Source organism: Oncorhynchus masou, chromosome 9, assembly GCF_036934945.1.
Source record: "Oncorhynchus masou masou isolate Uvic2021 chromosome 9, UVic_Omas_1.1, whole genome shotgun sequence".
NCBI lineage: Eukaryota > Metazoa > Chordata > Actinopteri > Salmoniformes > Salmonidae > Oncorhynchus > Oncorhynchus masou.
The window spans coordinates 86419239-86430950 of record NC_088220.1 but is presented as its reverse complement, the minus strand read 5'-3'; the positions used below and the strand labels follow the sequence as shown (position 1 = coordinate 86430950).

The 11712-nt window shown below is 49.3% G+C and overlaps 1 protein-coding gene across 1 annotated transcript in view; it reads right to left on the bottom strand.

The window, feature by feature from the left end:
- Positions 1–318: 318 nt before the first annotated feature.
- LOC135545344 (cyclin-dependent kinase-like 1) overlaps positions 319–11712 on the bottom strand; it is a 35255-nt gene continuing 23861 nt past the window's right edge. Inside the window, exons 9-10 of the mRNA XM_064972958.1 lie at positions 2882–3037; positions 319–755 (exon numbers count right to left, since the gene is read on the bottom strand). Coding sequence (XP_064829030.1) covers positions 651–755; positions 2882–3037 — 261 coding nt within the window. The 3' untranslated portion in view covers positions 319–650. The remainder of the gene's footprint in view (positions 756–2881; positions 3038–11712) is intronic.

Sequence of the window (11712 nt, the reverse complement as noted above, 5' to 3'; positions counted from 1 at the left end):
GTTGGACAGGTTATCCTCCTCTCTAGATGATGGACAGGTGATTGTCCTCTCTAGATTTGGACAGGTAATTCTCCTCTCTAGATGTTGGACAGGTGATTCTCCTCTCTAGATGTTGGACAGGTGATCCTCCTCTCTAGATGATGGACAGGTGTTTCCCCTCTCTCTGTCAGATGTTGGACAGGTGATTCTCCTCTCTCTGTCAGATGTTGGACAGGTGTTTCTCCTCTCTCTGTCAGATGTTGGACAGGTGTTTCTCCTCTCTCTGTCAGATGTTGGACAGGTGTTTCTCCTCTCTCTGTCAGATGTTGGACAGGTGTTTCTCCTCTCTCTGTCAGATGTTGGACAGGTGTTTCTCCGTCTCTCTGTCAGATGTTGGACAGGTGTTTCTCCTCTCTCTGTCAGATGTTGGACAGGTGATTCTCCTCTCTCTGTTAGATGTTGGACAGGTGATTCTCCGTCTCTCTGTCAGATGTTGGACAGGTGATCCTCCTCTCTAGATGATGGCCAGGTGATTCTCCTCTCTCTTTCAGATGTTGGACAGGTGATTCTCCTCTCTCTGTCATTTGTGGGACAGGTGATTCTCCTCTCTAGATGTTGGACAGGTGATTATCCTCTCTCTGTCAGATGTAGGACAGCTGATTCTCCTCTCTCTAGATGTTGGGCAGGTGATGGTCTGTGTATCTGTGTTTGTTCTGTTTCTTGGTCTCTGGAGCAGGAGAGATGTTGTTGCTGGGGAGCTGAGGAAGGTACTGCTGCTGGAAGGACAGACAGACAGACAGACAGACAGACAGACAGACAGACAGACAGACAGACAGACAGACACAGACAGACAACAACGTTAGTAGGTACTGGGGTTTGAGAGATGACGAGGCAGAGAACATTCTTGCGTTATCACAGTTAACATATTTTTTATTATCTGATAGATAATTGCACCCATCTGGTGTCCCAGGTCTAAATCAGTCCCTGATTAGAGGGGGAAATAAAGAGAAAGAAATGCAGAGGAACTGGTTTCAAGGTCCAGAGTTGAGTTTGACGGCTATATCAGATGTTTTCTTCTCCTTTCTTCAAACAGGAAAATGTTGCCCTTTTATAAACACATTTCATGCAATTCTACTGCATTTGAAATTACAGGGTACTCTGCTAACACTGTCAAACAGATCAATAAAAATGACATCATCTGATCGATTATAAATCGGCCTACGAAAAGGGGAGACAAATACAACAGGACGTTCATCTAACCTGGAGGAGGAAGTTATTATTATTATCCAAAAACAAACAAAAGTGTCACTGACACAATGATAATGACAGTGAGTATGCACACACACCCGGGATACGGCCGATGATAATGAGAGTGGATATGCACAAACACCAGGGATACGGCCGATGATAATGAGAGTGAGTATGCACACACACCAGGGATACGGCCGATGATAATGAGAGTGAGTATGCACACACACCAGGGATACGGCCGATGATAATGACAGTGGATATGCACACACACCAGGGATACGGCCGATGATAATGACAGTGAATATGCACACACACCCGGGATACGGCCGATGATAATATGAATATGCAGTAGTGGAGGCCGTAACCAGTGGTGTCTAGTGGAGGCCGTCACCGGTGGTGTCTAGTGGAGGCCGTAACCAGTGGTGTCTAGTGGAGGCCGTAACCGGTGGTGTCTAGTGGAGGCCGCCGGTGGTGTCTAGTGGAGGCCGTAACCGGTGGTGTCTAGTGGAGGCCGTAACCGGTGGTGTCTAGTGGAGGCCGTAACCGGTGGTGTCTAGTGGAGGCCGTAACCAGTGGTGTCTAGTGGAGGCCGTAACCGGTGGTGTCTAGTGGAGGCCGTAACCGGTGGTGTCTAGTGGAGGCCGTAACCGGTGGTGTCTAGTGGAGGCCGTAACCGGTGGTGTCTAGTGGAGGCCGTAACCGGTGGTGTCTAGTGGAGGCCATATGCAACCAAAAACAACTTTTTTTGTGTCATTAATTCAATTCACAAGATAGAATGAACGTCTGTGATTCTTGGGCGCTGACATTGGACGCACAACAAGGGTAGTATAGCAGCATTCATTGATTTCAAAGTAAAAGTTCACCTTCAGCGTCTGATGTCTGACGGCATGCGGGAACGCTCTCAGAAAACAAGATACATACACAAAACGTAGACACTTAGCTAGCACACATAGGGCCACAAGAAAATACTCAGGAGTTGACAGTTGAGAAAAGCACCTGGCCCTAAGTATACAACCTTCACCACAGCCTGTCTGTCTCTCACTCCAGCCTGTCCGTCTCTCACCTCACCCTGTCTGTCTCCCACTCCAGCCTGTCTGTCTCTCTCCTCACCCTGTCTGTCTCCCACTCCAGCCTGTCTGTCTCTCACCCCTGCCTGTCTGTCTCTCACATCACCCTGTCTGTCTCCCACTCCAGCCTGTCTGTCTCTCTCCTCACCCTGTCTGTCTCCCACTCCAGCCTGTCCGTCTCTCACCTCACCCTGTCTGTCTCCCACTCCAGCCTGTCTGTCTCTCTCCTCACCCTGTCTGTCTCCCACTCCAGCCTGTCTGTCTCTCACCCCTGCCTGTCTGTCTCTCACATCACCCTGTCTGTCTCCCACTCCAGCCTGTCTGTCTCTCACCTCACCCTGTCTGTCTCCCACTCCAGCCTGTCTGTCTCTCACCTCACCCTGTCCGTCTCTCACTCCAGCCTGTCTGTCTCTCACCCCAGCCTGTCTGTCTCCCACTCCAGCCTGTCTGTCTCTCACCTCACCCTGTCTGTCTCTCACCCCAGCCTGTATGTCTCTCACTCCAGCCTGTCTGTCCCTCACCCCAGCCTGTCTGTCTCTCACTCCAGCCTGTCTTTCTTTCATCCCGACCTGTCTTTCTCTTACCCCGACCTGTCGTCGTCTGGAGATTTTGTTGTCATGGCGTCTCCCGGGACAATCCCCCTCGCGGCCCCAGCTGGCTCCGCCTTCTTCCAGAAAGTATGGCAGCTCCAACAGCTCCTCACAGGACAGACGCAACAACGGGTCCATCACCAGGCATGACTAATCAACACAACCATACATTCATCAGTCAATCAATCAGCCAATGAGTCAATCAGTCAGTCAATCAGTCAGTCAGATCAAAACAAATCAAATACATTTGTCACATACAACAGGTATAAATCTTATCGTGAAATGCTTACTTACAAGCCTTTAACCAACAATGCAAATTCAAGAAATAGAGTTAAGAAAATATTTACTAAATAAACTAACGGAACAAATATATATATAAAGTAACACAGGGTATATACGGGGGGTACCGGTACTGAGTCAACGTGCGGGGGTACAGGTTCGTCCAGGTAATTTGCACATATATAGAATTGAACAGTTTTACAAAATCTTGGCATTCTCTCAACCAAACAGTCTTAACGGAGTTCCCACATATGCTGAGCACTTATTAGCAGCTTTTCCTTCACTCTGCCATCCAAATCAGCCTAAACCATCTCAATTGGGTTGAGGTCGGGTGATTGTGGAGGCCAGATGATCTGGTCATCTGATTTTGCAATCCATCACTCTCCTTCTTGGTCAAATAGCCCTTATCCAGCCTGGAGGTGTGTTGGGTCATTGTCCTTTTGAAAAACAAATCATAGTCCCACTAAGCACAAACCAGATGGGATGACGTATCACTGCAGAATTCTGTGGTAACCATTCTGGTGAAGTGTGCCTTGATTTAAAAATAAATCACTGACAGTGTCACCAGCAAAGCACCCCCACACCATCTCACATCCTCCTCCATGCTTCACGGTGGGAACCACACATGTGGAGATCATCCGTTCACCTAAATTGCGTCTCAGAAAGATACGGCTGTTGGAACCATCAGGCCTCATCAGAAGTTGAGATGTGTCTGTTACTTGAACTCTGTAAAGCAGTTATTTGGCCTGTAATTTCTGAGGCTGGTAACTCTAATGAACGAATCCTCTGCAGCAGAGGTAACCCTGGGCCTTCCTTTCCTGTGGCGGTCCTCATGAGACAGTCAACAAACATTTCTTGACATTTTTCAGATTGACTGACCCTCATCTTGTAAAGTAATGATGGACTGTCGTTTCTTTTGAGCTGTTATTGCCATAATATGGACTTGGTCTTTTACCAAATAGAGCTATCAACAGTATACCACCCATCCCTTTTCTCAACTGATTGGCTCAAATGCATTAAGAAGGAAAGAAATTCCACAAATTAACTTTTAAAAAGGCGCACCTATTAATAGAAATGCATTCCAGGTGACTACCTCATGAAGCTGGTTGAGATAATGCCAAGAGTGTGCAAAGCTGTCATCAAGGCAAAAGGTGGCTACTTTATAGAAAATATATAAATAAATATTAATAATATTAATAAAATGTGGGTTACTACATAATTCCATTTGTGTTATTTCATAGTTTTGATGTCTTCACTATTATTCTGCAATGAAGAAACTAGTGAAAATAAAGAAAAACCCTTGAATGAGTAGGTGTGTCCAAACTTTCGACTGGTACTGTAGGTAAGGGTAAAGTGACAACGCATAGATAATAAACAGCGAGTAGCAGCGGGTGGGGGGGGGGGGGATGCAACCAGTTGGGCGGTGATGCAACCAGTTGGGATGCTCTCGGTGGTGGAGCTGTAGAATTTTTTTGAGGATCTGGGGACCCATCTTTTCAGTCTCCTGAGGGGGAAAATGTGTTGTCATCCCCTCTTCACAACTGTCTTGGTGTGTTTGGAGCATGATAGTTTGTTAGTGATGTGGACACCAAGGAACTTAGACACATTCTACGACAGCCCCGTTGATGCTCGGCCCTCCTTTTCCTGTAGTCCACAATCAGCTCCTTTGTCTTGCTCACGTTGAGGGAGAGGTTGTTGTCTTGGCACCAAACTGCCAGGTCTCTGACCTCCTCCCTATAGGCTGTCTCATCGTTGTCGGTGATCAGGCCTAACACTGTTGTGTAGTCAGCTAACTTAATGATGATATTGGAGTCGTACTTGGCCAAGCAGTTGTGGGTGAACAGGGAGTACAGGAGGGAACTGAGCACGCACCCCTGAGGGGCCCCTGTGTTGAAGATCAGCGTGGCAGATGTGCTGTTGCCTACCCTTACCACCTGTTGGCGGCCCATCAGGATGTCCAGGATCCAGTTGCAGAGGGAGGTGTTTAGTCCAAGGGTCCTTAGCTTAGTGATGAGCTTTGAGGGCACTATGGTATTGAACACTGAGCTGTGGTAAATGAAAAGCATTCTCACATAGATGTTCCAGGTGGGAAAGAGGAGTGTGGAGTGCGATTGAGAGCGTCATCTGTGGATCTTTTGGGCCGGTACGCAAATTGGGTCTCGGATTTCCGGGATGATGGTGTGGATGTGAGCTATGACCTTTCAAAGCACTTCATTGCTACTGGGGCTGTAGTCATCTAGGCAGGTTACCTTCGCTTTCTTGGCCACAGGGACTATGGTGGTCTGCTTAAAACATGTACAGTTGAAGTCAGAAGTTTACATAAACCTTAGCCAAATACATTTAAACTCAGTATTTCACAATTCCTGACATTTACCTGGTACAAATTCCCAGGTCTTAGGTCAGTTAGGATCACCACTTTATTTTAAGAATGTGAAATGTCAGAATAATAGTAGAGATAATTATGTATTTCAGCTTTTATTTCTTTCATCACATTCCCACTGGGTCAGAAGTTTGCATACACTCAATTATTATATGGTAGCATTGCCTTTAAATTATTTAACTTGGGTCAAACATTTCGGGTGTTATGTACTTGAGTGAAGACCCAAAAGCGGTTTTAACAGAAAACAGAGTTCTTTAATGAAAAACAGGAATGGCATAAATCCTCTTCCAACGTTGACAATGGAACAAAAGAACGTAGTATAGTGCAGGATGCACCTGCCAGGCAGACTCCGACAGGATAGGACAAGGTGGAAGCAAACGAGACGACAGCTTGCTTCTGGCATCAAAAACACAAACAAGAATCAGACACTGAAAGTAGCAGGAACAGAGAGAGAAATAGAGACCTAATCAGAGGGGGAAGAGAGAACAGGTGTGAAAGAGTGAATGAGCTAGTTAGGGGAGATGTAGAACAGCTGAGAGACAGAGAAGGTAACCTAAAAAGACCAGCAGAGAGAGACAGAGTGAAGAGAAAGGACAGGAACAGACATAACAAGACATGACAGTGAGCGCCTCCTGGCGCACTCGAGGAGGAAACCTGGCGGCAACGGAGGAAATCATCGATCAGCGAACGGTCCAGCACGTCCCGAGAGGGAACCCAACTCCTCTCCTCAGGACCGTACCCCTCCCAATCCACTAGGTACTGATGACCACGGCCCCGAGGACGCATGTCCAAAATCTTACGAACCCTGTTGATGGGTGCGCCCTCGACACGGATGGGGGGGGGGAGGGACGAGCGGGGGCGCGAAGAACGGGCTTAACACAGGAGACATGGAAGACCGGGTGAACGCGACGAAGATAGCGCGGGAGAAGAAGTCGCACTGCGACAGGATTAATGACCTGGGAAATACGGAACGGACCAATGAACCGCGGGGCCAACTTGCGAGAAGCTGTCTTAAGGGGAAGGTTCTGAGTGGAGAGCCATACTCTCTGACCGCAACAATATCTAGGACTCTTGGTCCTACGCTTATTAGCGGCCCTCACAGTCTGCGCCCTATTACGGCAAAGTGCCGACCTGACCCCCTTCCAGGTGCGCTCGCAACGCTGGACAAAAGCCTGAGCGGAGGGGACGCAGGACTCGGCGAGCTGAGATGAGAACAGCGGAGGCTGGTACCCGAGGCTACTCTGAAAAGGAGATAGACCGGTAGCAGACGAGGGAAGCGAGTTGTGGGCGTACTCTGCCCAGGGGAGCTGTTCTGACCAAGACGCAGGGTTACGAAAAGAAAGACTGCGTAAAATGCGACCAACAGTCTGATTGGCCCGTTCGGCTTGACCGTTAGACTGGGGATGAAAGCCGGACGAGAGACTGACGGAAGCCCCAATCAAACGGCAAAACTCCCTCCAAAATTGAGACGTGAACTGCGGGCCTCTGTCGGAAACGACGTCAGACGGAAGGCCATGAATTCGGAAAACATTCTCGATAATGATCTGAGCCGTCTCCTTAGCAGAAGGGAGCTTAGCGAGAGGAATGAAATGAGCCGCCTTAGAGAATCTATCGACAACCGTAAGAATAACTGTCTTCCCCGCTGATGAAGGCAGTCCGGTGATGAAATCTAAAGCGATGTGAGACCACGGTCGAGAGGGAATGGGAAGCGGTCTGAGACGGCCGGCAGGAGGAGAGTTCCCAGATTTAGTCTGCGCGCAGACCGAACAAGCGGCGACAAATCGACGCGCGTCACGTTCCCGAGTGGGCCACCAGAAACGCTGGCGAATGGAAGCGAGCGTACCCCAACGCCGGGGTGGCCGGCTAACTTGGCAGAGTGGGCCCACTGAAGAACGGCCGGACGAGTAGGAACGGGAACGAACAGAAGGTTCCTAGGACAAGCTCGCGGCGACGGAGTGTGAGCGAGTGCTTGCTTTACCTGCCTCTCAATTCCCCAGACAGTCAACCCGACAACACGCCCTTCAGGGAGAATCCCACCCGGGTCGGTGGAGACCTCAGAAGAACTGAAGAGACGAGATAAAGCATCAGGCTTGGTGTTTTTGAGCCCGGACGATAAGAAATAACAAACTCGAAACGAGCGAAAAACAGAGCCCAACGAGCCTGACGCGCATTAAGTCGTTTGGCTGAACGGATGTACTCAAGGTTCCTATGGTCAGTCCAAACGACAAAAGGAACGGTCGCCCCCTCCAACCACTGTCGCCATTCGCCTAGGGCTAAGCGGATGGCGAGCAGTTCGCGATTACCAACATCATAGTTACGTTCTGACGGCGATAAGCGATGAGAGAAAACGCGCAAGGATGGACCTTGCCGTCAGAGAGAGCGCTGAGAAAGAATGGCTCCCACGCCCACCTCTGACGCGTCAACCTCAACAACAAACTGACTAGAGATGTCAGGTGTAACAAGAATAGGTGCGGATGTAAAACGATTCTTAAGAAGATCAAAAGCTCCTGGGCGGAAACGGACCACTTAAAGCACGTCTTAACAGAAGTAAGGGCTGTGAGGGGAGCTGCCACCTGACCCCAAATTACGGATGAAACGACGATAGAAATTAGCGAAGCCCAGAAAGCGCTGCAGCTCGACGCGTGACTTAGGAACGGGCCAATCAATGACAGCCTGGACCTTAGCGGGATCCATCTTAATGCCCTCAGCGGAAATAACGGAACCGAGAAAAGGGACAGAGGCGGCATGAAAAGTGCACTTCTCAGCCTTCACATAAAGACAGTTCTCCAAAAGGCGCTGGAGGACGCGTCACCCACGTGCTGAACATGAATCGAGAGAGACGGTGAAAAAATCAGGATATCGTCCATGTAAACGAAAACAAAAATGTTCAGCATGTCTCTCAGGACGTCGTTAACTAGTGCCTGAAAGACAGCTGGAGCGTTAACCCCAGGCCGAAAGGAAGAACCCGGTATTCAAAGTGCCCTAACGGAGTGTTAAACGCCGTCTTCCACTCGTCCCCCTCCCTGATGCGCACGAGATGGTAGGCGTTACGAAGGTCCAATTTGGTGAAAAACCTGGCTCCTGCAGGATCTCGAAGGCTGAAGACATAAGAGGAAGCGGATAACGATTCTTAACTGTTATGTCATTCAGCCCTCGATAATCCACGCATGGGCGCAGGGACCCGTCCTTCTTCTGAACAAAAAAAACCCCGCTCCGGCGGGAGAGGAGGAGGAGACTATGGTACCGGCGTCGAGCGAAACCGACAAATAATCCTCGAGAGCCTTACGTTCGGGAGCCGACAGAGAGTATAATCTACCCCGGGGGGGAGTAGTTCCCGGAAGGAGATCAATACTACAGTCATACGACCGGTGTGGAGGGAGAGAAGTGGCCTTGGAACGACTGAACACCGTGCGCAGATCGTGATACTCCTCCGGCACCCTGTCAAGTCGCCAGGCTCCTCCTGTGAAGAAGAGACAGAGGAAACAGGAGGGATAGCAGACATTAAACAGGTCACATGACAAGAAACATTCCAGGATAGGATAGTATTACTAGACCAATTAATAGAAGGGTTATGGCGCACTAGCCAGGGATGACCCAAAACAACAGGTGTAAAAGGTGAACGAAAAATTAAAAAAGAAATGGTTTCGCTATGATTACCAGAGACAGTGAGGGTTAAAGGCAGCGTCTCACGCTGAATCTTGGGGAGAGAACTACCATCTAAAGCGAACAAGGCCGTGGGCTCCCTAACTGTCTGAGAGGAATGTCATGTTCCCGAGCCCAGGTCTCGTCCATAAAACAGCCCTCCGCCCCAGAGTCTATCAAGGCACTGCAGGAAGCAGATGAACCGGGCCAGCGGAGATGGACCGGAAAGGTAGTGCGTGATCCAGAAGGAGAGGCCTGAGTAGTTGCGCTCACCAGTAGCCCTCCCTTACTGATGAGCTCTGGCTTTTTGGCTGGACATGAGGTGACAAAATGACCAGCGGAGCCGCAGTAGAGACAGAGGCGATTGGTGATTCTCCGTTCCTTCTCCTTGGCCGAGATGCGGATACCCCCAGCTGCATAGGCTCAGCATCCGAGCCGGCGGAGGAGGGTGGCAGTGATGCGGCAGGTGGCAGTGATGTGGAGAGGCACGGAGAACGCGAGCTCCTTTCCACGAGCTCGGCGACGAAGATCAAACCGTCGCTCTATGCGAATAGCGAGGGCTATTAAGGAGTCCAGACTGGAAGGAACCTCCCGGGAGAGGATCTCATCCTTAACCTCGACGAGGAGACCCTCCAGAAAACGAGCGAGCAAAGCCGGCTCGTTCCAGTCACTAGAGGCAGCGAGAGTGCGAAACTCAATAGAATAATCCGTTATGGATCGATTCCCCTGACATAGGGAAGACAGGGCCCTGGAAGCCTCCTCCCCAAAAACAGAACGGTCAAAAACCCGTATCATCTCCTCCTTAAAGTCCTGAAACTGGTTAATACACTCAGCCCTCGCCTCCCAGATTGCCGTGCCCCACTCACGCGCCCGTCCGGTGAAGGAGAGAAATGAACGTAGGCGACACGGGCTGCGCTCCTGGAGTAAGTGTTGGGCTGGAGAGAAACACCACATCACACTGAGTGAGGAATGAGCGGCACTCAGTGGGCTCCCCAGAGTAACAGGGCGGGTTGTTGATCCTGGGCTCCGGAGACTCGGAAACCCTGGAAGTGGGCGGTGGATCGAGGTGGAGTTGGTGAACCTGTCTTGTGAGGTCGGAGACTTGGACGGCCAGGGTCTCAACGGCATGTCGAGCAGCAGACAATTCCTCCTCGTGTCTGCCTAGCATCGCTCCCTGGATCTCGACGGCGGAGTGAAAAGGGTCCGGAGCCTGGGTCCATTCTTGGTCTGATTCTTCTGTTATGTACTTGAGTGAAGACCCAAAAGCGGTTTTAACAGAAAACAGAGTTCTTTAATGAAAAACAGGAATGGCATAAATCCTCTTCCAACGTTGACAATGGAACAAAAGAACGTAGTATAGTGCAGGATGCACCTGCCAGGCAGACTCCGACAGGATAGGACAAGGTGGAAGCAAACGAGACGACAGCTTGCTTCTGGCATCAAAAACACAAACAAGAATCAGACACTGAAAGTAGCAGGAACAGAGAGAGAAATAGAGACCTAATCAGAGGGGGAAGAGAGAACAGGTGGGAAAGAGTGAATGAGCTAGTTAGGGGAGATGTAGAACAGCTGAAGAATGAGAGACAGAGAAGGTAACCTAAAAAGACCAGCAGAGAGAGACAGAGTGAAGAGAAAGGACAGGAACAGACATAACAAGACATGACATCGGGTAGCCTTCCACAAGCTTCCCACAATAATTTGGGTGAATTTTGGCCCATTCCTTCTGACAGCTGGTGTAACTGAGTCAGGTTGGTAGGCCTCCTTGCTCGCACACGTTTTTTCAGTTCTGCCCGCAAATTTTCTATGGAATTGAGGTCAGGGCTTTTTGATGGCCACTCCAATACCTTGACTTTGTTGTCCTTAAGCCATTTTGCCACAACTTTGGAAGTATGCTTGGGGTCATTGTCCATTTGGAAGACCCATTTGTGACCAAGCATTAATAACTTTCTGACTGATGTCTTGAGATGTTGCTTCAATATATCCACATAATTTTCCATCCTCATGATGCTTTCTATTTTGTGAAGTGCACCAGTCCCTCCTGCAGCAAAGCACCCCCACAACATGATGCTGCCACCCCCGTGCTTCACAGTTGAGATGGTGTTCTTACAAGCCTCCCCCTTGTTCCTTCAAACATAATGATGGTCATTATGGCCAAACAGTTCTATTTTTGTTTCATCAGACCAGAAGAAATTTCTCCAAAAAGTGTGATCTTTGTCCCCATGTGTAGTTGCAAACTGTAGTCTGGCTTTTTTATGGCAGTTTTGGAGCAGTGGCTTCTTCCTTGCTGAGCAGTCTTTCAGGTTATGTCAATATAGGACTCATTTTACTGTGGATATACAGTGGGGCAAAAAAGTATTTAGTCAGCCACCAATTGTGCAAGTTCTCCCACTTAAAAAGATGAGAGAGGCCTGTAATTTAGGTACAGGTACACTTCAACTATAACAGACATAGTTTTGGCCGGATATGGTTCTCAATCAGGGACAGCTGTCTATCGTTGTCTGTGATTGGGAACCATACTTAGGTA